Source organism: Salmo trutta, chromosome 38 (genome assembly GCF_901001165.1).
Source record: "Salmo trutta chromosome 38, fSalTru1.1, whole genome shotgun sequence".
Taxonomy (NCBI): Eukaryota; Metazoa; Chordata; class Actinopteri; order Salmoniformes; family Salmonidae; genus Salmo; species Salmo trutta.
In genome coordinates, this window is record NC_042994.1 from 32,423,545 (window position 1) to 32,447,951 (window position 24,407).

At 42.1% G+C, this 24,407-nt stretch overlaps 1 protein-coding gene and 1 long non-coding RNA gene across 2 annotated transcripts; both read left to right on the top strand.

The window, feature by feature from the left end:
• The first annotated feature begins 213 nt into the window (after positions 1–213).
• LOC115178674 (uncharacterized) lies at positions 214–6,543 on the top strand. The gene is made up of 2 exons (XR_003872659.1): positions 214–253; positions 5,047–6,543. It is a non-coding gene; the product is annotated as an uncharacterized LOC115178674 (long non-coding RNA).
• An 8,903-nt stretch (positions 6,544–15,446) lies between these two features.
• LOC115178670 (gastrula zinc finger protein XlCGF26.1-like) lies at positions 15,447–21,965 on the top strand. Its single transcript, XM_029739941.1, has 3 exons — positions 15,447–15,902; positions 15,990–16,038; positions 20,004–21,965. Exons 1-3 carry the CDS (start codon positions 15,705–15,707, stop codon positions 21,218–21,220), a joined length of 1,464 nt encoding a protein of 487 aa, XP_029595801.1. The 5' UTR covers positions 15,447–15,704; the 3' UTR covers positions 21,221–21,965.
• Positions 21,966–24,407: the final 2,442 nt, after the last annotated feature.

The window sequence follows — 24,407 nt, forward strand, 5'->3', positions numbered from 1 at the left end:
ACAGTGAAAGGAGAGGAAGAAGCTTTCAGAATGAAAAGGGAGGAAGAGGAGGCTATCACATTGAAAGAAGAGGAGGATGTTACAGTGAAATAACCTTTTGGAGTGGAAGAGGAGATAGAGGCTGTCACAGTGGAAGAAGAGGAGGTAGATGCTTTCAGAATGAAAAAGGAGGAAGAGGAGGCTATCACATTGAAAGAGAAGGAGGAAGACGTTTTAGGAGAGGAGGAGGAGCCTGAAGATCTGATTAACACCAGTGAGTATTATCTTTATAACAGGGGCACAAACTCTGCAGTTGTTGAACTTATGTGTGGTTTTAAAGCCAAAGGGGCCATTCCACTGAATTTCTAGACTCAAATGGATACTTTGGGATTTTGGCAACGAGGCCCTTTGTTTACTAACCCCAGAGTCCGATGAGCTCATGGATACTGTTTTTATGTCTCTGTGTCCAGTATGAAGGACGTTAGATGTAGTTTTTGTTAGCCAATGATAATTAGCATTAGCGCAATAACTGGAAGTCTATGGGTATCTGTTAGCATGACTTTCTATAGACCTCCAGTCATTGAGCTAATTCTAGTTAGCAACTTTTTTTTCAAACTGCACACAGAGATTAAAAAGTTATCCTTAAATTCCTCTGACTCTGGGGGGAGATAAAGGGCAAAGTATCCCTTTTTAAAAAATATGTTGTTCAGTGCTGTAAGAATTGTTAAAGGGGCAATCTGCGATTTGTACATACATTTTGGGACTTTTGAATTAATGATATAGAGCCTTAGCCATCATTTATTGGAGAAAATAACTTATAAATCTCGAATGAGTTTAGTTCAACTGTCCTACCTCCACCAGGAACCAAAAATATAAGCTTGTTTTACTCCATTGTGTGTAAACGATGTAATTGTCAAAAAGATGGTTAAAACTATAATGTTTATATCATGGATGGTCAGTTCTTGGCTTCATCGCTCTGTCTATGAATTTGAGTCGTTCCATTTCTTCAAACCCATCCTTCAGTGACAATACCCTATCTATTATGACAGTGAAGCTAAACCGTTTAATTTGGCTCTATACTCCAGCATTTTGGATTTGAGCTGAAATGTTTTATGAGGTGACAGTACAGAATGTTTTTTTTGGGGGGGGGGGGATTTTCATATCTGTTTAACTGTTTAGAAATGAAAGTCCTTTTATGTATCTAGTCCCGCCCATTTTGAAGGTGTCATAAGAATTTGGACAAATCAGTCTTGTGAGCAGGGCTGTTGTTGTGGTGACCGTATTGCCACCACACCGGCAGTTATGAGTCATGACCATAGTCAAATTCCACATGACTGCTGAGTCACTGGTAAACACCTCTTATGCACTCTGGACATGCATTGGTAGTATTCAACTTGCTAACTACCATCAGGTCTCTTGTCCCTCCATCAGGTCGCTAATGGTCTGGTACTCAGTGCTGTATTGTCCCTCCATCAGGTCCTAATGGACTGGCACTCAGGGCTCTATTGTCCCTCCATCAGGTCGCTAATGGTCTGGTACTCAGTGCTGTATTGTCCCTCCATCAGGTCCTAATGGACTGGCACTCAGGGCTCTATTGTCCCTCCATCAGGTCCTAATGGCCTGGTACTCAGGGCTCTATTATCCCTCCATCAGGTCGCTAATGGTCAGGTAATCAGGGCTCTATTGTCCCTCCATCAGGTCCTAATGGCCTGGTACTCAGGGCTCTATTGTCCCTCCATCAGGTCGCTAATAGTCTGGAACTCAGGGCTCTATTGTCCTTCCATCAGGTCCTAATGGCCTGGTACTCAGGGCTTTATTGCCCCTCCATCAGGTCGCAAATGGTCTGGTACTCAGGGCTCTATTATCCCTCCATCAGGTCGCTAATGGTCTGTTACTCAGGGCTCTATTATCCCTCCATCAGGTCGCTAATGGTCAGGTAATCAGGGCTCTATTTTCCCTCCATCAGGTCCTAATGGCTGGGTACTCAGGGCTCTATTGTCCCTCCATCAGGTCCTAATGGCCTGGTACTCAGGGCTCTATTGTCCCTCCATCAGGTACTAATGGCCTGGTACTCAGGGCTCTATTGTCCCTCCATCAGGTCCTAATGGCCTAGTACTCAGGGCTCTATTGTCCTTCCATCAGGTCCTAATGGTCTGGTACTCAGGGCTCTATTGTCCCTCCATCAGGTCCTAATGGCCTGGTACTCTGGGCTCTATTGACCCTCCATCAGGTCCTAATGGCCTGGTACTCAGGGCTCTATTGTCCCTCTAACCACTGAATGAAAATGCAATCGAAAATCACATCAAAACCGTATCATCAAAACAGTATCATGCTTTTGAAACTCACCGTTAAGCTACATGGACACTCTTACTGACAGTTGTGGCTGCTTTGCGAGATCAAATCAAATCAAATCAAATCAAATCAAATGTATTTATATAGCCCTTCGTACATCAGCTGAAATCTCAAAGTGCTGTACAGAAACCCAGCCTAAAACCCCAAACAGCAAGCAATGCATGTGAAAGAAGCACGGTGGCTGGGAAAAACTCCCTAGGAAAAACTCCTGAGAAAGGCCAAAAACCTAGGAAGAAACCTAGAGAGGAACCAGGCTATGAGGGGTGGCCAGTCCTCTTCTGGCTGTGCCGGGTGGATATTATAACAGAACATGGTCAAGATGTTAAAATGTTCGTAAATGACCAGCATGGTCAAATAATAATAATCATAGTAATTGTCGAGGGTGCAACAAGCACGTCCGGTGAACAGGTCAGGGTTCCGTAGCCGCAGGCAGAACAGTTGAAACTGGAGCAGCAGCATGGCCAGGTGGACTGGGGACAGCAAGGAGTCATCATGCCAGGTAGTCCTAGGGCTCAGGTCCTCCGAGAGAAAGAAAGAAAGAAAGAAAGAGAGAATTAGAGAGAGCATATTTACATTCACACAGGACACCGGATAAGACAAGAGAATACTCCAGATGTAACAGACTGACCCTAGCCCCCCGACACATAAACTACTGCAGCATAAATACTGGAGGCTGAGACAGGAGGGATCAGAAGACACTGTGGCCCCATCCGATGATACCCCCGGACAGGGCCAAACAGGCAGGATATAACCCCACCCACTTTGCCAAAGCACAGCCCCCACACCACTAGAGGGATATCTACAACCACCAACTTACCGTCCGAAGACAAGGCCGAGTATAGCCCACAAAGATGTCCGCCACGGCACAACCCAAGGGGGGGGCGCCAACCCAGACAGGAAGACCACGTCAGTGGCTCAACCTACTCAAGTGACGCACCCCTCCCATGGACGGCATGGAAGAACACCAGTAAGTCAGTGATGTATTGTTGTCTCTACCTTCTTGCCCTTTGTGCTGTTGTCTGTGTCCAATAATGTTTGTACCATGTTTTGTGCTGCTACCATGTTGTGTTGTGTTGTTGTTATGTTGTGTTGCTACTAGAGTTGCACATTTTTGGGAATATTCAGAGGTGGAAACTTTCCGTGGGAATTAACGTGAATATATGGGAATTAATGGAAATATATGCAAATTAATATTAATACCATTTAAATGTAGATGTTTTTTGCGTTGGATATTTACCATATATGGAGACAGAAACATAAACATTTTACCTTATCATAAGTAGACATAATTGCAAATGATTAAATCCTTCAAATAGAGGATGCCTGTAATGCTATGCTTTCGCCGTAAAGCCTTTTTGAAATCGGACAATGTGGTTGGATTAACAAGAAGTGTATCTTTAAAATGGGATATAATAGTTGTCTGTTTGAGAAATTTGAATTATGAGATTTTTGTTGTTTTGAATTTGGCGCCCTGCAATTTCACTGGCTGTTGAATAGTGTGTCCCGCAGGTGGGACGGTAGCGTCCCACATACCACAGAGAGGTTAATCAATCTAAACACAATAACCCCTTAATGACAAAGCAAAAACAGATGTTTTTAGATATACAAGTTTTACGATTGGGCGAAAGAACAGAGGACTTTCGGTCGACCAAGATATTTTCTTTTAGTCGGACAGCCCTACAGCCCCTAAAACAATTACAAAAGAAATGACATTGAATACCCTTTTGAGCATGGTGAAGTTATTAATTACACTTTGGATGGCGTATCAATACACCCAGCCACTACAAAGACACAGGCGTCCTTCCTAACTCAGTTGCCAGAGAGGAAGGAAACCGCTCAGGGATTTCACCATGAGGCCAATGGTGACTTTCAAACAGTTCCAGAGTTTAATGACTCTGATAGAAGAACTGAGGATGGATCAACAACATTGTAGTTACTCTACAATACTAAACTAATTGACAGAGTGAAAAGAAAAATATTCCAAAACAATCATCCTGTTTGCAACAATGCACTAAAGTAAAAATGCAAAACATTTGGCAAAGCAATTCACTTTTTTATCCTGAATACAAAGTGTTATGTTTAGTTCAAATCCAATACAACACATTACTGAGTACAACTGTCCATATTTTCAAGCATAGTAGTGGCTGTATAATGTTGTGGGTATGCTTGTCATCCTTAAGGACTGGGGAATTTTTCAGGATAAATATCTTCGAGGAAAACCTGGTTTCCACCAGACACTGGGAGATGAATTCACCTTTCAGCAGGACAATAACCTACAACACAAGGCCAAATCTACAATGGAGTTTCTTACCAAGAAAGACAGTGAATATTCCCAAGTGGCCAAGTTACAGTTTTGACTTAAATCTGCTTGAAAATCTATAGCAAGACCTGAAAGTGGTTGTCTAGCAATGATCAACAACCAATTTGACAGAGCTTGAAGAATTTCGAAAATAATAATGGGCAAATGTTGTACAATCCAGGTGTGGAAAGCTCTTAGAGACTCACAACTGTAATCACTACCAAAGGTGATTCTGACATGTATTTACGCAGGGGGCTAACAAAACTCAACTGCACTTGACTTTTGGATGTATACCATCTGCTCTTTTATTGAGGGATCTAGTCTGGATTAAACCTCATAAGAAGACCATTTTATCATGTGGAGGTTTCATTCAGGTTTCTGTTTTAGTATTTAACTAAATACTCTGTCTTTGGCAGGAGAGAGACCAGATTCTCACTCCGTCTGCGGGAAGAGTTCTTCAGCGAAACCAGAACCAGAGACGCCCAAACCAGCCAAACGACATCACTGCTCCCACTGTGGAAAGAGTTTTAGCTGGTTAGGGTACCTAAAACGGCACGAGAGGACACACACAGGAGAAAAGCCTTTCCAATGTTCTCAGTGTGGAAAGAGTTTTAGCTGGTTAGTTAACCTGAAGAGTCATGAGAAACTACACTCTGGAGAAAAGCCTTATCACTGTTCCCACTGTGGAAAGAGTTTTACCCGGTTAGGGAACTTAAAAGAGCATGAGTGGACACACACGGGAGAAAAGCCTTATCACTGCTCCCAATGTGAAAAGAGATTTTCACGATCAGGGGACCTTAAAGCTCACGAGAGAACACACACAGGAGAAAAACCTTTCCAATGCTCCCAATGTGGAAAGAGTTATGTTAAGTTACGGTACCTAAAAGAGCATAAGAGAATACACACAGGAGAAAAGCTTTTCCAATGTTCTTAGTGTGGTGAAGGGTTCTCTCAAATAGATGGTATGAAGATAGTTGAGAACAAAGCCTTATCTCCCTACAGTGGAGAGTGTTTTACCATGTTAGTTAACCTGAAAATACATAAAAGAATACACTCTGGAGAAAAGCCTTTCCACTGCTCCCAATGTGGAAAGACTTTTACCTGGTTAGGGAGTCTGGATTCACATGAGTGGACACACAGATAGGGGCCTATAAAATCTGCGATACAGAGAAAACGGATGAAATCACAGAATCCAGAAAATAAAACGGAATTCAACAATATTCTAAAATGTTTTGAGCTTAGTAGGGAATCAACTAAATGTATTGAGAATGTATTAATTTGCCCACGTTCATCATGAGATGAACAGAATGCTTCAGTAAATCATATTTCCTGCAACTTTCTGAAGAGTGTCATGACTGTCCACGAGAATCCAAATAGGTCAGATCAGGTTTGCAATTAATAACTTCAATCAGACCCCCTTTGACCCGCAGAAAGGGGATAGGAAAGAGCTATTGGGGATCAACAACTCACATCCTGTTGTAAATCAAGGGGAGAAGATTCAGGTCTCCCTCTCCCAGATTCACCAAAGGAATGTCCTTTGTTTCAACAGGCTTTTCCCGCCGATTCTCTAACATGTTAAAAAGTGAATATGGGAACAATATTTATGACATAGAACGTGGGGAATGGTCAGAGGCGATCTAAAGAAAACTAATGTAATTGTTATTTTGTGATGTCATTAAAAATGTTATAAAGGAAATACTGTAACTTGGAAAGTATACCCACTATATGTGTGAAGTGTCCATCTGTGCATGAAAAATTATTAAAGTGTTTTTGTTTAGAGAGGGGTGTGATTTGAGAAGGTATAAGATAATTGTTTTAATAATTGTTTTACGTAACTTTGCACAAGTGGGGCCGGAGGGCGGGCTGCCTTCTGAGAATTTGTAGGTGATTGAATAAACCTTTACTTCCTTCCATTCTGCTAGCAAACGTGCAATCTTTGGACAATAAAATAAATGACCTACGCGGAAGATTAAACTACCAACGGGACATTCAAAACTGTAATAGCTTATGCTTCATGGAGTTGTGGCTGAACGACGACACTATCAACATACAGCTGGCTGGTTATATGCTGCACCATCAGGATAAAACAGTGGCGTCTGGTAAGACAAGGGGCGGCGACTATGTATTTTTGTAAATAACAGCTGGTGCACAAAATCTAAGGAAGTCTCGAGCTATTGCTCGCCTGAGGTAGATCATCTCATGATAAGCTGTAGACCACACTATCTACCTAGAAAGTTTTCATCTGTATTTTTCATAGCTGTTTACATGCCACCACAGTCAGAGCCTGGCACTAAGACAGCACTGAATGAGCTGCATTCCGCCATAAGCAAACAAGAAAACACTCACCCAGAGGCGGCGCTCCTAGTACCCGGGGACTTTAATGCAGGGAAACTTAAATCAGTTTTACCTAATTTCTATCAGCATGTTAAATGTGCAACCAGAGGGGAAAAAAACACCTTTACTCCACACACAGAGACGCATACAAAGCTCTCCCTCACCCTCCATTTGGCAAATCTGACCGTAATTCTATCCTCCTGATTCCTGCTTACAAGCAAAAATGAAAGCAGGAAGCACAAGTGACTTGATCAATAAAAAAGTGGTCAAAAGAAGCAGATGCTAAGCTACAGGACAGTTTTGCTAACACAGACTGGAATATGTTACGGGATTCCTCCGATGGCATTGAGGAGTACACCACATCAGTCACTGGCTTCATCAATAAGTGCATTGATGATGTCGTACCCAGAGTGACCGTACGTACATACCCCAACCAGAAGCCATGGATTACAGGCAACATCCGCACTGAGCTAAAGGCTAGAGCTGCCGCTTTCAGGGAGTGGGACTCTAACCCGGAAGCTTATAAGAAATCCCGCTATGCACTCCGACGAACCATCAAATCTAATTTATTTATATAGCCCTTCTTACATCAGCTGATATCTCAAAGTGCTGTACAGAAACTCAGCCTAAAACCCAAACAGCAAGTAATGCAGGTGTAGAAGCATGGTGGCTAGGAAAAACTCCCTAAAAAGGCCAAAACCCAGGAAGAAACCTAGAGAGGAACCAGGCTATGAGGGGTGGCCAGTCCTCTTCTGGCTGTGCCGGGTGGAGATTATAACAGAACATGGCCAAGATGTTCAAATGTTCATAAATGACCAGCATGGTCAAATAACAATAATCACAGTAGTTGTCGAGGGTGCAACAAGTCAGCACCTCAAGAGTAAATGTCAGTTGGCTTTTCATAGCCGATCATTGAGAGTATCTCTACCGCTCCTGCTGTCTCTAGAGAGTTGAAAACAGCAGGTCTGGGACAGGTAGCACGTCCGGTGAACAGGTCAGGGTTCCATAGCCGCAGGCAGAACAGTTGAAACTGGAGCAGCAGCACGGCCAGGTGGACTGGGGACAGCAAGGAGTCATCATGCCAGGTAGTCCTGAGGCATGGTCCTAAGGCTCAGGTCCTGAGAGAGAGAGAGAGAGAGAGAGAGAGAGAGAGAGAGATAATATACTTAAATTCACACAGGACACCGGATAAGACAGGAGAAATACTCCAGATATAACAGACTGACCCTAGCCCCCCGACACATAAACTACTGCTGCATAAATACTGGAGGCTGAGACAGGAGGGGTCAGGAGACACTGTGGCCCCATCCGATGATACCCCCGGACAGGGCCAAACAGGAAGGATATAACCCCAGGCAAAGCGTCAATACTATGATCGAATCGTGCTACACCGCCTCTGACGCTCTTTGGATGTGGCAGTGCTTGCAAACCATTACAGACTACAAAGGGAAGCACAGCCGAGAGCTGCCCAGTGACACAAGCCTACTAGACGAGCTAAACTACTTCTATGCTCGCTTCGAGGCAAATAACACTGAAACATGCATGAGAGCACCAGCTGTTCCGGAAGACTGTGTGATCACACTCTCCCCGAACCGATGTAAGACCTTTAAACAGGTTAACATTCACAAGGTTGCAGGGCCAGACGGATTACCAGGACGTGTACTGCGACCATGCACTGACCAACTGGCAAGTGTCTTCACTGACATTTTCAACCTCTGCCTGTCTGAGTCTGTAATACCAACATGTTTTAAGCAGACCACCATATTGCCTGTGCCCAAGAAAACTAAGGTAACTTGCCTAAATGACTACCGACCCATAGCACTCACGTCTGTAGCCATGAAGTGCTTTGAAAGGCTGGTCATGGCTCACATCAACACCATTATCCCAGAAACCCTAGACCCACTCCAATTTGCATACAGCCCCACAGATGATGCAATCTCCATTGCACTCCACACTGCCCTTTCCTACTTGGACAAAAGGAACACCTATGTGAGAATGCTATTCATTAACTACAGCTCAGCGTTCAACACCATAGTGCCCTCAAAGCTCATCACTAAGCTAAGGACCTTGGGAATAAACACCTCGCTTTGCAACTGGATCCTGGACTTCCTGATGGGCCTCCCCCAGGTTATAAGGGTAGGTAACAACACATCTGCCACGCTGATCCTCAACACCCCTTTGGAACAAACTTTATAAATGATGGGTTAGAAATTAACATACCAGACCAGAAAAACGTGAAGCTGCAGCTGCACGTTTAAAGTGGTTTAAACTTTGAATTTCAACACGAGGGTTAGAGACGATAAACTCACCATTGCGGACAATCACTGGTATGGCTGATTAGCTGTCCTAACTAAAGTATCGTCGAAAGCGAATCTAAGTAGGACCCTTCTACTACTCTGCTCAAACCATCTGAATTACGCTACTCTCATTGCCCCACTGGGGAACCATCGACACGGCTGGCTAGCCTATCTTCAAAGAAGCATCTTCAAGAGCGAATGGAAGGAAAATAAACTCTGTAGTTCTGTTCAGGACGACCCAACAAGCCACTGGACCCCAGGACAACTACAAAGAAGGACAACAGCATAAGACTTGTCAGAACCATTTTGGACAATCAGATTCTTACAAGAGTGCCCTGAAAAGGCCCAACTCTCTTTCCAAGGTGGAAAGAACAGCCACTTGCTAGGGGTGCACTGAAATGGAAATTTCTCTTATTTTTTCCAGACCTCAAAAGTGTTCTCCTAATGTGGTTTACCTATTGTTGTGGACTTAGAACATCCAATGTTGCAGGTTATGTATTAAAGAAAGCATGATTTTTGAGAGCAAAAACCTGAAAGAATACGTGAAACCTGGAAAAACAAAACGGAGAAAATGAAATTTGGGGGGAAAACTCAACAGAAGCAGGCAAAAAGAATAACAGATTTTATAGGGCCCTACACCGAGAAGAGAAGCCCTACCACTGTTCCCACTGTAGAAAGAGTTTTAATCAGTTAGAGAACCTGAATTCACATGAAATAACACTTTCTGTAGGTAATCCTTTCTACTTTTCTCATTGTGGAAATGTTCCTGATCAGAGGACCTGACATCACATGAGAATAGAGAGGCTGTGTTGTAACTTATGTTTTTGACTGGTAATTTGTGTTTTTGTTCATGAAATCAAATTATTTATATGAAATCATACTAAAAAAGAATAATAAAATACAAATGTTTTAGTTTTTCTCGTCTTGAAACATGATCATTAACAAATAGTTTAAAGACTTGGTAGGATGGTTGGGAGGTAACCCAATGGGTATGTCTGGCCAGGGTTGGGAGGTAACCCAATGGGTATGTCTGGCCAGGATGGTTGGGAGCTAACCCAATGGGTATGTCTGGCCAGGATGGTTGGGAGCTAACCCAATGGGTATGTCTGGCCAGGATGGTTGGGAGCTAACACAATGGGTATGTCTGGCCAGGATGGTTGGGAGGTAACCCAATGGGTATGTCTGGCCAGGATGGTTGGGAGGTAACACAATGGGTATGTCTGGCCAGGATGGTTGGGAGGTAACCCAATGGGTATGTCTGGCCAGGATGGTTGGGAGCTAACACAATGGGTATGTCTGGCCAGGATGGTTGGGAGGTAACCCAATGGGTATGTCTGGCCAGGATGGTTGGGAGGTAACCCAATGGGTATGTCTGGGGAGGATGGTTGGGAGGTAACACAATGGGTATGTCTGGCCAGGATGGTTGGGAGGTAACCCAATGGGTATGTCTGGCCAGGATGGTTGGGAGGTAACACAATGGGTATGTCTGGCCAGGATGGTTGGGAGGTAACCCAATGGGTATGTCTGGCCAGGATGGTTGGGAGGTAACACAATGGGTATGTCTGGCCAGGGTTGGGAGGTAACCCAATGGGTATGTCTGGCCAGGATGGTTGGGAGGTAACCCAATGGGTATGTCTGGCCAGGATGGTTGGGAGGTAACACAATGGGTATGTCTGGCCAGGATGGTTGGGAGCTAACACAATGGGTATGTCTGGCCAGGATGGTTGGGAGCTAACCCAATGGGTATGTCTGGCCAGGATGGTTGGGAGGTAACCCAATGGGTATGTCTGGCCAGGATGGTTGGGAGCTAACACAAAGGGTATGTCTGGCCAGGATGGTTGGGAGCTAACACAAAGGGTATGTCTGGCCAGGATGGTTGGGAGCTAACACAAAGGGTATGTCTGGCCTGGATGGTTGGGAGGTAACCCAATGGGTATGTCTGGCCAGGATGGTTGGGAGCTAACACAATGGGTATGTCTGGCCAGGATGGTTGGGAGGTAACCCAATGGGTATGTCTGGCCAGGATGGTTGGGAGCTAACCCAATGGGTATGTCTGGCCAGGATGGTTGGGAGGTAACCCAATGGGTATGTCTGGCCAGGATGGTTGGGAGCAAACCCAATGGGTATGTCTGGCCAGGATGGTTGGGAGGTAACACAATGGGTATGTCTGGCCAGGATGGTTGGGAGGTAACCCAATGGGTATGTCTGGCCAGGATGGTTGGGAGCTAACCCAATGGGTATGTCTGGCCAGGATGGTTGGGAGGTAACACAATGGGTATGTCTGGCCAGGATGGTTGGGAGCTAACCCAATGGGTATGTCTGGGGAGGATGGTTGGGAGGTAACACAATGGGTATGTCTGGCCAGGATGGTTGGGAGCTAACCCAATGGGTATGTCTGGCCAGGATGGTTGGGAGGTAACCCAATGGGTATGTCTGGGGAGGATGGTTGGGAGCTAACCCAATGGGTATGTCTGGCCAGGATGGTTGGGAGCTAACACAATGGGTATGTCTGGCCAGGATGGTTGGGAGGTAACCCAATGGGTATGTCTGGCCAGGATGGTTGGGAGCTAACACAATGGGTATGTCTGGCCTGGATGGTTGGGAGGTAACCCAATGGGTATGTCTGGCCAGGATGGTTGGGAGGTAACACAATGGGTATGTCTGGCCAGGATGGTTGGGAGCTAACACAATGGGTATGTCTGGCCAGGATGGTTGGGAGGTAACCCAATGGGTATGTCTGGCCAGGATGGTATGAGCTAACACAATGGGTATGTCTGGCCAGGATGGTTGGGAGCTAACACAATGGGTATGTCTGGCCAGGATGGTTGGGAGGTAACCCAATGGGTATGTCTGGCCAGGATGGTTGGGAGCTAACACAATGGGTATGTCTGGCCAGGATGGTTGGGAGCTAACCCAATGGGTATGTCTGGCCAGGATGGTTGGGAGCTAACCCAATGGGTATGTCTGGCCAGGATGGTTGGGAGCTAACCCAATGGGTATGTCTGGCCAGGATGGTTGGGAGCTAACCCAATGGGTATGTCTGGCCAGGATGGTTGGGAGGTAACACAATGGGTATGTCTGGCCAGGATGGTTGGGAGCTAACCCAATGGGTATGTCTGGCCAGGATGGTTGGGAGCTAACCCAATGGGTATGTCTGGCCAGGATGGTTGGGAGGTAACACAATGGGTATGTCTGGCCAGGGTTGGGAGGTAACCCAATGGGTATGTCTGGCCAGGATGGTTGGGAGCTAACCCAATGGGTATGTCTGGCCAGGATGGTTGGGAGCTAACCCAATGGGTATGTCTGGCCTGGATGGTTGGGAGCTAACCCAATGGGTATGTCTGGCCAGGATGGTTGGGAGGTAACCAAATGGGTATGTCTGGCCAGGATGGTTGGGAGCTAACACAATGGGTATGTCTGGCCTGGATGGTTGGGAGCTAACACAATGGGTATGTCTGGCCTGGATGGTTGGGAGCTAACACAATAGAGCCCCACAGTGGAGGTGTCATAAAACCTATTGGTCAAACAGGGAAATGGTTCCAATAATTTTTTCCACCATTAATTTGTGTGTTTTATTTATGCCACCTGAAATCAAATAGTTTATATGAAATCTTCCTCAGAAATAGGCCTACTTTAATTTTTTTCATCTTGATACATGATCATAAAAAAAGCTCAAAGTCTGGGTAGAATGGTGGGAGCTAACACAATGGGTATGTCTGTGTAGAATGGTAGAAGGTAACCCAATGGGTATGTCTGGGTAAACAATATGACCCAGTGTACAGAACAGGATTACACTACATGTACATCAGTTCACATTAGTTACTGAGTAAACAATATGACCCAGTGTACAGAACAGGATTAGACTACATGTACATCAGTTCACATTAGTTACTGAGTAAACAATATGACCCAGTGTACAGAACAGGATTAGACTACATGTACATCAGTTCACATTAGTTACTGGGTAAACAATATGACAAGCGGTCAAATGTGTTTTTTACTGGACACTGATTAAGCGTTGTCTTGGATTTAAAAGCAAACTTAATGGAAATTCTACATAGAACAGGTTTTTTAGTCTGGACTGGGCTCTGTGTCCTGGAAACTGGCCCTTAATGTTTTATATCTGAGTGAAATGACTAATTTAAAGGACAATTCATTTAACATCAGTGGTCTTAAGTAAATATACATTAAAATACTACTTAAGGAGTTTTTTGGGGGGTATCTGTACTTTACTTTACTATTGATATTTTGGACAACTTTTACTTGTACTTCACTACATTCCTAAAGAAAATAATGTACTTTTTACTCCATACATTTTCCCTGACACCCAAAAGTACTCATTACATTTTGAATGCTTAGCAGGACAGGAAAATGGTCCAATTCACACACTTATCAAGAGAACGTCCCTGGTCGTCTCTAATGCCTCTGATCTGGCGGACTCACTAAACACATTCTTTTGTAAATTATGTCTGAGTGTTCCCCTGGCTATCCGTAAATGTAAAAAAACAAGAAAATGGTGCTGTCTGGTTTGCTTAATATAAGGAATTTGAAATTATTTATACTTTTAATTTGACTTAGTTGAGCAATTACATTTACTTTTGATACTTAAGTGTCTTTAAAAACCAAATACTTTAGACTTTTACTCAAGTAGTATTTTAATGGGTAACTTTCACTTTTACTTGAGTCATTTTCTATTAAGGTATCTTTACTTTTACTCAATTATGACATTTGGGTACTTTTTCCACTACTGTTTAACATTGAACTCTAGAATCCAATTTTACTACATAAACCTCTTGACTCTATAATTGGCAGTGTAGAAATCCCCTACCATAACCATGTGTAACCTACAATATGTACTGTATTACATTTTAGACAATCAACAATGGTTGAATTTGTTTGGCTACAACAATGTTACAGACAATAAACATTGTAGTCTTTAACATGGAGCACAACATTACAGCCAGATAAATACATTAGCTATATTATTGCAAGTAGGATATTTCATTTATTTATGTTCGAAATTTGGGAAAATTGTGTATACCCATAATGCAACACACTTTGAAGGCGGTGATGTTAGTCAATGTCTTGACAAAAGTGATCCGTTCGAACGCGCCCAGTGATAACTAACCCAAGATGTATCATTGCTGTTGTTTCTAATGGCAGCAAATGAAGCACAGTGGACAGAACAGAGGAGGTGGGCAGAGCCAAGCACGAACTAGCGAGATTCTATTGGCGTGTTTTAGCATGTATTTGCATATTTCCATTAGGAAACGCCTAGTCTGAATTGTGCTTTCAATAACTCAATTCACCCTTGCACTCCCAAACAATGCAATATTTTGAATAATTTAGAAAGGGTCAACTTTACAAAATTTAGTGCACTCTGTTCTTAACAGATTTTATTTTTTGTGAACAGAAAACTGTATTGAGATCGAATTTTTCATAGATGAGAAAATTATCAACATGTCGGCCGAGTTTCGTCCAGCGCCATCTTCTCCCACTTCATTCCACTGGACTTCCTCTAATCATCATACTAAATTCTAAATGGATGCTTCAGATTTATAGACGACGTGATGTGTCTGGGTTCCCCCTTCTGGCTGTGATAAAAGCGTTCACATGCCAGTCGGAACTAGGAAACTTGGAAATGTCCGACTTGCGATGTTCACGTGAACGTGGCATCCGACAATTTGATGACGTTGTTCTGATAACAACATTGATAAGATGGTGTAATGAGCTGTTGTTCACGACCTCGTGCATGTTCCCGTCAGTATTTTTCCACCATGGCAGAGAAAACACTGTTGATGATTGTAAAAAGGATTTGATTAATGCAATTTCATGTTTTTTACTGTGTTAGCCACTAGTGGACGTTAATTGTATACATATATGTATTGTTACACTATTTAGGAGGAGTAAAGACCAAGCTGTTCGTTTTTATATTATCTGTTTAAGTTAATTAATATGAATTTGCCTTAAATGTTTATGCAGATGTGCAGTCGTATAGTATTTACATTTTCACTGCACTAATCAATCAACACATGCTTATCTTTGTACGTTTCCACATAATATCACACTTCAATTAAATCAATAAAAAATAAACGTTTTGTCTGAAAATATTTTCCTCAACGGCGTTACCAACTCCAGTCAGCAGATGGCGATGTGCGTCTTTCGGGTGATGCTGCCAGTGTGACGTATAATCTAGTGGACAGGAGGACGCTTCTTCAACAATAACAAGTAGTCAGCTACCTTCATAGCCAAAAACAGTACATCTCTTTAGTTTGTTTTGGTGTATATTATTCAGTGTGTTTTAAACATACTTCTGTCGTATCTATTTGTTGCCCATTTAATGTAATATTTACGTTGTTTGTTGGGTAGCTGGCTAGCTAAGTTAGCAGTAGCATTTGGCTATTTGCTAATGCTAAATATCTAGCAAGTTAACATCCCCGACCATGAACTCACTAAACTACGACCCCCCTACTAAAGAAGAGGACTGCTGGACAGAGAAAGAGGGTCTCGTGAAAGAGGAGAAGGAAGAGGAGGCTGTCACAGTAAAACAAGAAGTAGAGGGTGAGGCTGTTACAGTGAAAGAAGAGGAAGAAGTTGCAGTGAAAGAGGAAGTTACAGTGAAAGAAGAGGAAGAAGTTACAGTGAAAGAAGAAGATTTCAGAGTGAAAGAGGAGGATGCTATTTTTGGAGTGGAGGAGGAGGGGGAGATTACTGTCACGTTGGAGGAGGAGGAGGAGGGACAAGAAGAGGAAGATACGGGAGATCTGATTAATACTAGTAAGTAATGTTACTGTCTTAAAACAGGAGCACAAACTCTTCAATCATTGAAGATTGCTAGGTCACATGGTTGAAGAGCTATAATATACTATAGAAAGTTTCAAGTATTTATCTAAAAACATGAAAGTGTTTTATGGGAAAACCCTTAAGTTGGTTTGAGGTGTTTCGGTCACATTGTGAAGGAGCTAATGAATTTTAATTTATTTTTTAATATATATATATAATCACTTAAATATATATTCTACAAATGTTGCTGAAATGCTATGAGAAAACCAAAGAGAGAAAACCAAAGGGTGGGCAACTTGTCTACTTATATAAGGAATAATGGACAGTTGAAATAAGGCTGGTAGGTCACATGATTGAAGAGCTATAGACATATTTTAAATATTTATATAAATTGTGTAAGTTCTTTATGGGAAAACCAAAGGGTGTGCAATATGTGTCCCTACCCTGTGATCAATCCAACGTTGGTCTGGGGTGTCTAGGTCACATGGTCAAGTAGAGACCCAGAGCACGAAAATGGTATGGGAAATTAATTTTGCTTTGAAAGTTGATAAACTTGTAACCTCACTTTAGAGAAAATGGCCCCTTGAATGTTTTGGTACAACTACTGGAGAGCTCGTCTTTGTCCATACCCATTCAGCATCGTTCACACCCTCTTAAGCCTTTAGCTCCACCCATCTCTTTAAGGATTCACATGTGAGGCCATGTGCTAAACAGAGTGAGTATGGTAGTGTAGTAAACAACCAAAGATGTCAAGACTAAAGGCTGGTTTCTACTATGTCTATCGACATGTGTATAGACCGTTGTCACAGGGACATCATGAACATTCTATTGTCGTCTGACGTCAAACTTGTTGTCGTTTAAAAAAAAGTATAAACACAAAAAGGACAGGCTGCATGACATCATCAGTCTGGTGGTCCAAAATAGCATAACTGGTGTATTTTAACACCAACACCATCTGTTTAAAAATGAATTTAGTATATTTCAATCTGTCAAACCAGGCGACTAAAACAAACTTTCTAAACAATGTTTTGGTTTGTTTCTAGTTTGTTAGTTAGCTATCTAACAATAAGTTAGCTGGCTATCTAACAATAAGTTAGCTGGCTATCTAACAATAAGTTAGCTGGCTATCTAACAATAAGTTAGCTGGCCATCTAACAATAAGCCAGTTCAAATAATGACCATATCATATAGCTGACAACGTCTTAACTTTAGCTCATTTGTATTAATTATTACAGGAAAATAAACTAGCAACAAGATCATTATTTGCAAGTTATTTAGAAGTTAATAGCATATGACTGTGAGTATGACGAAATAAAAGCAGAGTATTCTACCGGAGAATTTTAGAACTTGGACACTGTCTTGTTGGCCTAATGTTATATCATAATTTGACTTTGGTGCAGGTCATGTTGTTGTTCGTGTTACCGCATCTGGTAAACACACGCTATATAAAATAAAATAAAAGTGTATTTGTCACATGCACAGGATACAGAAGGTGTAATTGCTACAGTGATATGGTTACTTGCAGAGTGGAGTCCTTTGTTTTAGATTGTGAACCATAATCCCAACTCATAACGTTACTACCCTGCATGAATCTACAAGTAACTAAAGTGTACCAACTAACTAGGTTCAATCTTAGTTAGCGGCTCTGAGATACGAATAATATTTCTACACAGATCATACACGTAACATTAGCTAGCGAGCCAGCTAGCGTTAGCCATGGTTGCCCTTAGTTTGAAGTTGTAATCCGGAGGTGTTTTATACATCAGCCTTCTGTGTTCTCTTTTTGACTCCCTCCGCATTTACAATCAAACGTCTGAATTTTCTCCGTCTCCTTTGCTATGATTATCTGCTTCCACCGGGCATTCCACTGATTTTCAAAACTCGGCCTCTGTAATATTTTTCAAAAACCGGCATTAGAAAGGATTAGCTACACATACTAAGCAGGTCATGTTATAGACAGAAGCGTGCTAGATGGCAGACCAATCCGAACTCATCTCTCGGCATGTCCAGCCCATCCATTCTCAGCCAATCATGGCTAGCGGGAAGCTTCATGACTTTTTCTATTGGCTAAACCAACTAGGATCGTAATTTAAGAATTTTATTCGTATTTACAGATGGTATACAAATTTGTTATTAAGGCACATGAAAGTTCACATGTTCCAGAAGGCATTTCTGCCTAAAAACTCATTTTGAATATAAAAATATTTACAGTATGTTTACGTTCAAATGCCTCTCCTGTGAAGTAGTGACGAGCGACATACGCCTAGTTTCCTGAAACAAGTCACATATTTAAGTCGTTTTTTTTTCATAGAGCTCTACTTATTTTTATTCAGGTCAGTTTGTCTTTGATCAACGCCCTGTTTTTATTTAGTTTTTTGGGGGTAAATACAGTCACCGGAATTATTCCTCCACTTGCAAATAAAAAAACTCTCTCTTGGCAAGAAAAGTCAAGATCTGTTGTTGCCTCTTGTTAAAATCCAACCGCATAGCCAACCTCACACCACCAGTCTTTATTAAGAGGGCGCAACAGCGCCTCTGATTCTTAAGGCGTCTGAAGAAAATTCGGCATTCACCCGGGTCTTCTCCAAAATACTATGGTTGTACCGTCGAGAGCGTCCTGACCTGGCAGCATCACAGCCTGGTACGTGAATTGCTCCGCCACATGACCACAAGGCCCTTTAAATCCACATTAGCATTCCACAATACTTCAATACACTCTCACGGCTGTGATATGCTGACTGCACAAGCAGGCAGGACTTCTGCTTTCTCATTTTCCTGAATATATTATCCACTTTTCACTACGTTCAGCCCCCATAATAGGGAAACAATATGTGATTATACAAATCATGATATTTCACATTGTTCATCTGCATAATTTAAATCTGACCTTCATTTGCATGAGACAAAGTCCACTTGATCAATAGTTATTGCTCCTATGGTGCCACTGGTGCCAAGGATATCTATAGTGCCACCAACTGGTCTGGTGCAGCCATCTTAAGGTTGCAGCAACTTTATAGTCACACAGCTACTAAGGACATGTACATAAAGTGTACATAGCAAACGTATTAAATTCCTATAGCCCTGGTGTGATATGGTGCCATCTAGTGTAGCGTGTCCGCCTTTGAATGCAGTAACTAATCATTCTCAAATTCATTAGAGGCTAATTAATTGAGTATATATATATACCAAATCTGGAGTCAATCTGACTTGTGGTTCATAAGAAGATTTTTCAAGTATTTTTAGCATTAGCTTTAATTAGCATTAGCATTAGCAAATTGTGGTAACGTGCATCTATAGCTGGTTCACGAGAAGAAGATTTTTCAAGTATTTTTACCATTAGCATTAATTAGCATTATCATTAGCATATGTGGTAACGTGCATCTATAGCTACAGTACGGCCATATTTACAGCAACCAATTTTTTTCTCAAAACCTTTAAAGACTGATGTAATGAGTCCAAAGGCCAAATTTGGAGTGAATCTGACTTAGTTTATGAGAAGTTTATTTGTTTAATGATTTATTTTAAATCATTAGCATTAAATAAAAGTAAATTGTTAATAGTTTCCTTATTTTTTTTAAAGATATCAATGCCAAACTTAAAATGGTTCATCATTGTAATGGATTTGATGACCCTAAAATATTTTAAGTTGATAGGCCCTTGTAGAGTGGATTTATGAAGGATTTAAATGGGAACGTTCAAAAAGAAGAAAGAGAATAACAATATGTTATCGGAGCTTCGCTGCGAACCCCTAATTAGTCATTCTAGTCATATCATAACTGTTGATGGGGTTTTTTTAAAGTATTTTTAGCATCATTAATTAGCATTAGCAGTGTCTTCTAAACGACTAAGATGTCAAAGTAAAATGTATGTGGAGGTTTCATTCAGGTCTCTCTGTTTAACTAAATACTCTGTTGAACTAAATATTCTGTTAAACTAAATACTCTGTTTGTCTTTGGCAGGAGAGAGATCAGACTCTCACTCTGACAGTGGGAAGAGTCTCTCAGAGGAACCAGACACAGAGACGTCCAAACCAGCGAGACGACGCCACTGCTTCAACTGTGGAAAGAGTTTTACTAAGTTACGGAACCTAAAAAAGCATGAGAGAGCACACACAGGAGAAGAGCCTTTCCAATGTTCCCAGTGTGGAAAGAATTTTATTCAGTTAGCGAGCCTGAAAAGACATAAGAAAATACACTCAGGAGAGAAGCCTTACCACTGTTCCCAATGTGGAAAGAGTTTTAGGTTGTTAGGGAGCCTTAAGGAGCATGAGAGAATACACACAGGAGAGAAGCCTTTCCAATGCTCTCAGTGTGAAAAGCGTTTTACCCAGTTAGGGAGCCTAAAAGATCATGAGAGAATACACACAGGAGAGAAGCCTTTCCAATGCTCTCAGTGTGGAAAGCGTTTCACCCAGTTAGGGAACCTAAAAGATCATGAGAAAATACACACAGGACAGAAGCCTTTCCACTGCTCCCAGTGTGGAAAGAGTTTTACCTACTTAGCGCATCTGAAAAACCATGAGAAAGCACACACGGGAGAGAAGCCTCACCTCTGCTCCCAGTGTGGAAAGAGTTTTACCCAGTTAGGGGACCTGAATAGGCATGAAAGGACACACACAGGAGAAAAGCCTTTCCAATGTTCCCAGTGTGGAAAGAATTTCACCCGGTTAGGGAACCTAAAAGAGCATGAGAGGACACACACACGAGAAAAGCCCTACCCATGCTCACTGTGTGGAAAGAGTTTTACCCAATTAGGGTATCTGAAAAAACATGAGACAACACACACAGGAGAGAAGCCTCACCTCTGCTCCCAGTGTGGAAAGAGTTTTACCCAGTTAGGGGACCTGAATAGGCATGCAAGGACACACACGGGAGAAAAACCTTTCAAATGTTCCCAGTGTGGAAAGAGTTTTACCCGGTTAGAGAATCTAAAAGAGCATGAGAGGACACACACACAAGAAAAGCCTTTCCAATGTTCCCAGTGTGGAAAGAGTTTTACCCGGTCAGGGAACCTAAAAGAGCACGAGAGGACGCACACCCGGGAAAAGCCCTACCAATGCTCCCTCTGTGGAAAGAGTTTTACCCACTTTGGGTATCTGAAAAAACATGGGAGAACACACACACAGGAGAGAAGCCTCACCTCTGCTTCTTGTGTGGAAAGAGTTTTACTAAGTTAGGGTCCCTGAATAGGCATGACAGGACACACAGGAGAGGATAAGACTTTTCAGTGCTCCCAGTTGGGAAAGCGATTTAACTGGTTAAGACACCTGAATAAGCATGAAAGAAGACATACCACTGTTCTCATTGTGCAAAGACATTTTCTCGATCAGTGGAAAACACACCTGATAACTTTTCTTGCCCAGAGAGAGTTTTTTTTATTTGCAAGTAGACAAATAATGCTGGCGAACTATATAAATATTTACAACAACAAAAAGAAATAAAACAGGGCATTGATCAAAACCAAACTGAACTGACACAAGAGAAGACACGAGAGAATTGAGGAGCTATGTTCTGTCTGATGTTTTTGACTGAGAATTTGTGTTTTTGTTTATGTCACATGAAATCAAATTGTTTATATGGGTGATTCTCATGAAACCAGTTTTAAACATGTCTGTAGAAAATGTAGTTACATAACCATGATGCATCTGCAAAAATCAACTATCATTCTGAGGACTAAGTTTAGGCAAAGTGTCTTATTTTCAATATATTTTATTTTCGCCTGAATTTTGTACATTTTCAACCCTAATTCTCCAAAATGCGTCTGGATTAAATTCTTGGGTCATTTTTATACTGTTTTACTTTAGAAAAACCTAACTTATTTAAAATAAAACCCAAAGTATGTTGCTGTAGTTTGTCCATAAATTATAAAAATTGTATATTAGTTGAAGTTTACATTATACTATAATATTTATTATGTACAAACACAGTGTCTGTGGACATGTTGGGGAAAGAGTCTGATTAAATACAAATACAAAATATTGTCAGTGTTATTTAACTCAGACCTTTACAAGAGCAATGTGAAAAATATATATAGAAATGTTTATAACAGTTATGGTAATTAGTACTTTGTGGAAATTGTGGTAAAATGCATAATACCTGATTTTTATATATATATAATTACAATAATGAAATAGATAGTACACATTCTAATCTCAGCGATCCAAGAGGACATTTCATGACAAATGACACTTTTGGGGTAAAAAGTGACAATTTTGGGTTAAAATATGACCTTATTCTAAGATAGAGAGAGCTACTGTGGTGTTTTCATCTCGAGATATAATCATGTCTAAAATCACATAATCTAATCCCTTTTTTTTACGAGTGTTGATTGTGTGAATACAAGTATAAAACCTCTGTTATTCATTGTATGATTTGGATATTACTAAATGTAAATTATTATATAATTCAAAGGAAGTACAGTGCATTCAGAAAGTATTCAGACCCTTTGACTTTTTCCACATTTTGTTACATTACAGCCTTATTCTAATATGTTTTTTTCCCCTCATCAATCTACACACAATGAAAATGAATATTGAAATCAGACCTTCTTGTTGAGTGTCTGATAATCTACCATTTATATAGGAGTGGTTAAAACATGCTAATAACGGTCCTCTGAGTACATCAAAAAGGTTTGATATACCTCCACCGGTATGCCATCCAGCCCTGGAGTTTTCCCATCCTTAAAGGCTTTAATTGCATCAAGCAGTTCCTCCTCTGTAATTTGTCCTTCACATGAGTCTTTCTGTACAGATGTTAATTTTACATTATTATTAGGAAAAAAATCCATACAATAAGCTTTGGTTAGAGGAGTTGAAAATGAAAACATATGCTTAAAGTACACTGCTCAAAAAAATAAAGGGAACACTTAAACATCACAATGTAACTCCAAGTCAATCACACTTATGTGAAATTAAACTGTCCACTTAGGAAGCAACACTGATTGACAATACATTTCACATGCTGTTGTGCAAATGGAATAGACAACAGGTGGAAATTATAGGCAATTAGCAAGACACCCCCAATAAAGGAGTGGTTCTGAAGGTGGGGACCACAGACCACTTCTCAGTTCCTATGCTTCCTGGCTGATGTTTTGGTCACTTTTGAATGCTGGCGGTGCTTTCACTCTAGTGGTAGCATGAGACGGAGTCTACAACTCACACAAGTGGCTCAGGTAGTGCAGCTCATCCAGGATGGCACATCAATGTGAGCTGTGGCAAGAAGGTTTGCTGTGTCTGTCAGCGTAGTGTCCAGAGCATGGAGGCGCTACCAGGAGACAAGCCAGTACATCAGGAGACGTGGAGGAGGCCGTAGGAGGGCAACAACCCAGCAGCAGGACCGCTACCTCCGCCTTTGTGCAAGGAGGAGCAGGAGGAGCACTGCCAGAGCCCTGCAAAAGGACCTCCAGCAGGCTACAAATGTGCATGTGTCTGCTCAAACGGTCAGAAACAGACTCCATGAGGGTGGTATGAGGGCCCGACGTCCACAGGTGGGGGTTGTGCTTACAGCCCAGCACCGTGCAGGACGTTTGGCATTTGCCAGAGAACACCAAGATTGGCAAATTCGCCACTAGCGCCCTGTGCTCTTCACAGATGAAAGCAGGTTCACACTGAGCACATGTGACAGACGTGACAGAGTCTGGAGACGCCGTGGAGAACATTCTGCTGCCTGCAACATCCTCCAGCATGACCGGTTTGGCGGTGGGTCAGTCATGGTGTGGGGTGGCATTTCTTTGGGGGGCCGCACAGCCCTCCATGTGCTCGCCAGAGGTAGCCTGACTGCCATTAGGTACCGAGATGAGATCCTCAGACCCCTTGTGAGACCATATGCTGGTGCGTTTGGCCCTGGGTTCCTCCTAATGCAAGACAATGCTAGACCTCATGTGGCTGGAGTGTGTCAGCAGTTCCTGCAAGAGGAAGGCATTGATGCTATGGACTGGCCCGCCCGTTCCCCAGACCTGAATCCAATTGAGCACATCTGGGACATCATCTCTCGCTCCATCCACCAACGCCACATTGCACCACAGACTGTCCAGGAGTTGGCGGATGCTTTAGTCCAGGTCTGGGAGGAGATCCCTCAGGAGACCTTCCGCCACCTCATCAGGAGCATGCACAGGCATTGTAGGGAGGTCATACAGGCACGTGGAGGCCACACACACTACTGAGCCTCATTTTGACTTGTTTTAAGGACAATACATCAAAGTTGGATCAGCCTGTAGTGTGGTTTTCCACTTTAATTTTGACTGTGACTCCAAATCCAGACCTCCATGGGTTGATAAATTGGATTTCCATTCCATTATTTGTGTGTGATTTTGTTGTCAGCACATTCAACTATGTAAAGAAAAAAGTAGTTAATAAGATTATTTCT

Coding starts and splice junctions, on each gene's coding strand:
- LOC115178670 (XM_029739941.1), top strand. CDS start 15,705: ATGAACTCACTAAACTACGACCCCCCTACTAAAGAAGAGGACTGCTGG. Junction 15,903..15,989: donor AAGAAGAGGAAGAAGTTACA/GTGAAAGAAGAA, acceptor ACGTTGGAGGAG/GAGGAGGAGGGACAAGAAGA. Junction 16,039..20,003: donor GGGAGATCTGATTAATACTA/GTAAGTAATGTT, acceptor TGTCTTTGGCAG/GAGAGAGATCAGACTCTCAC.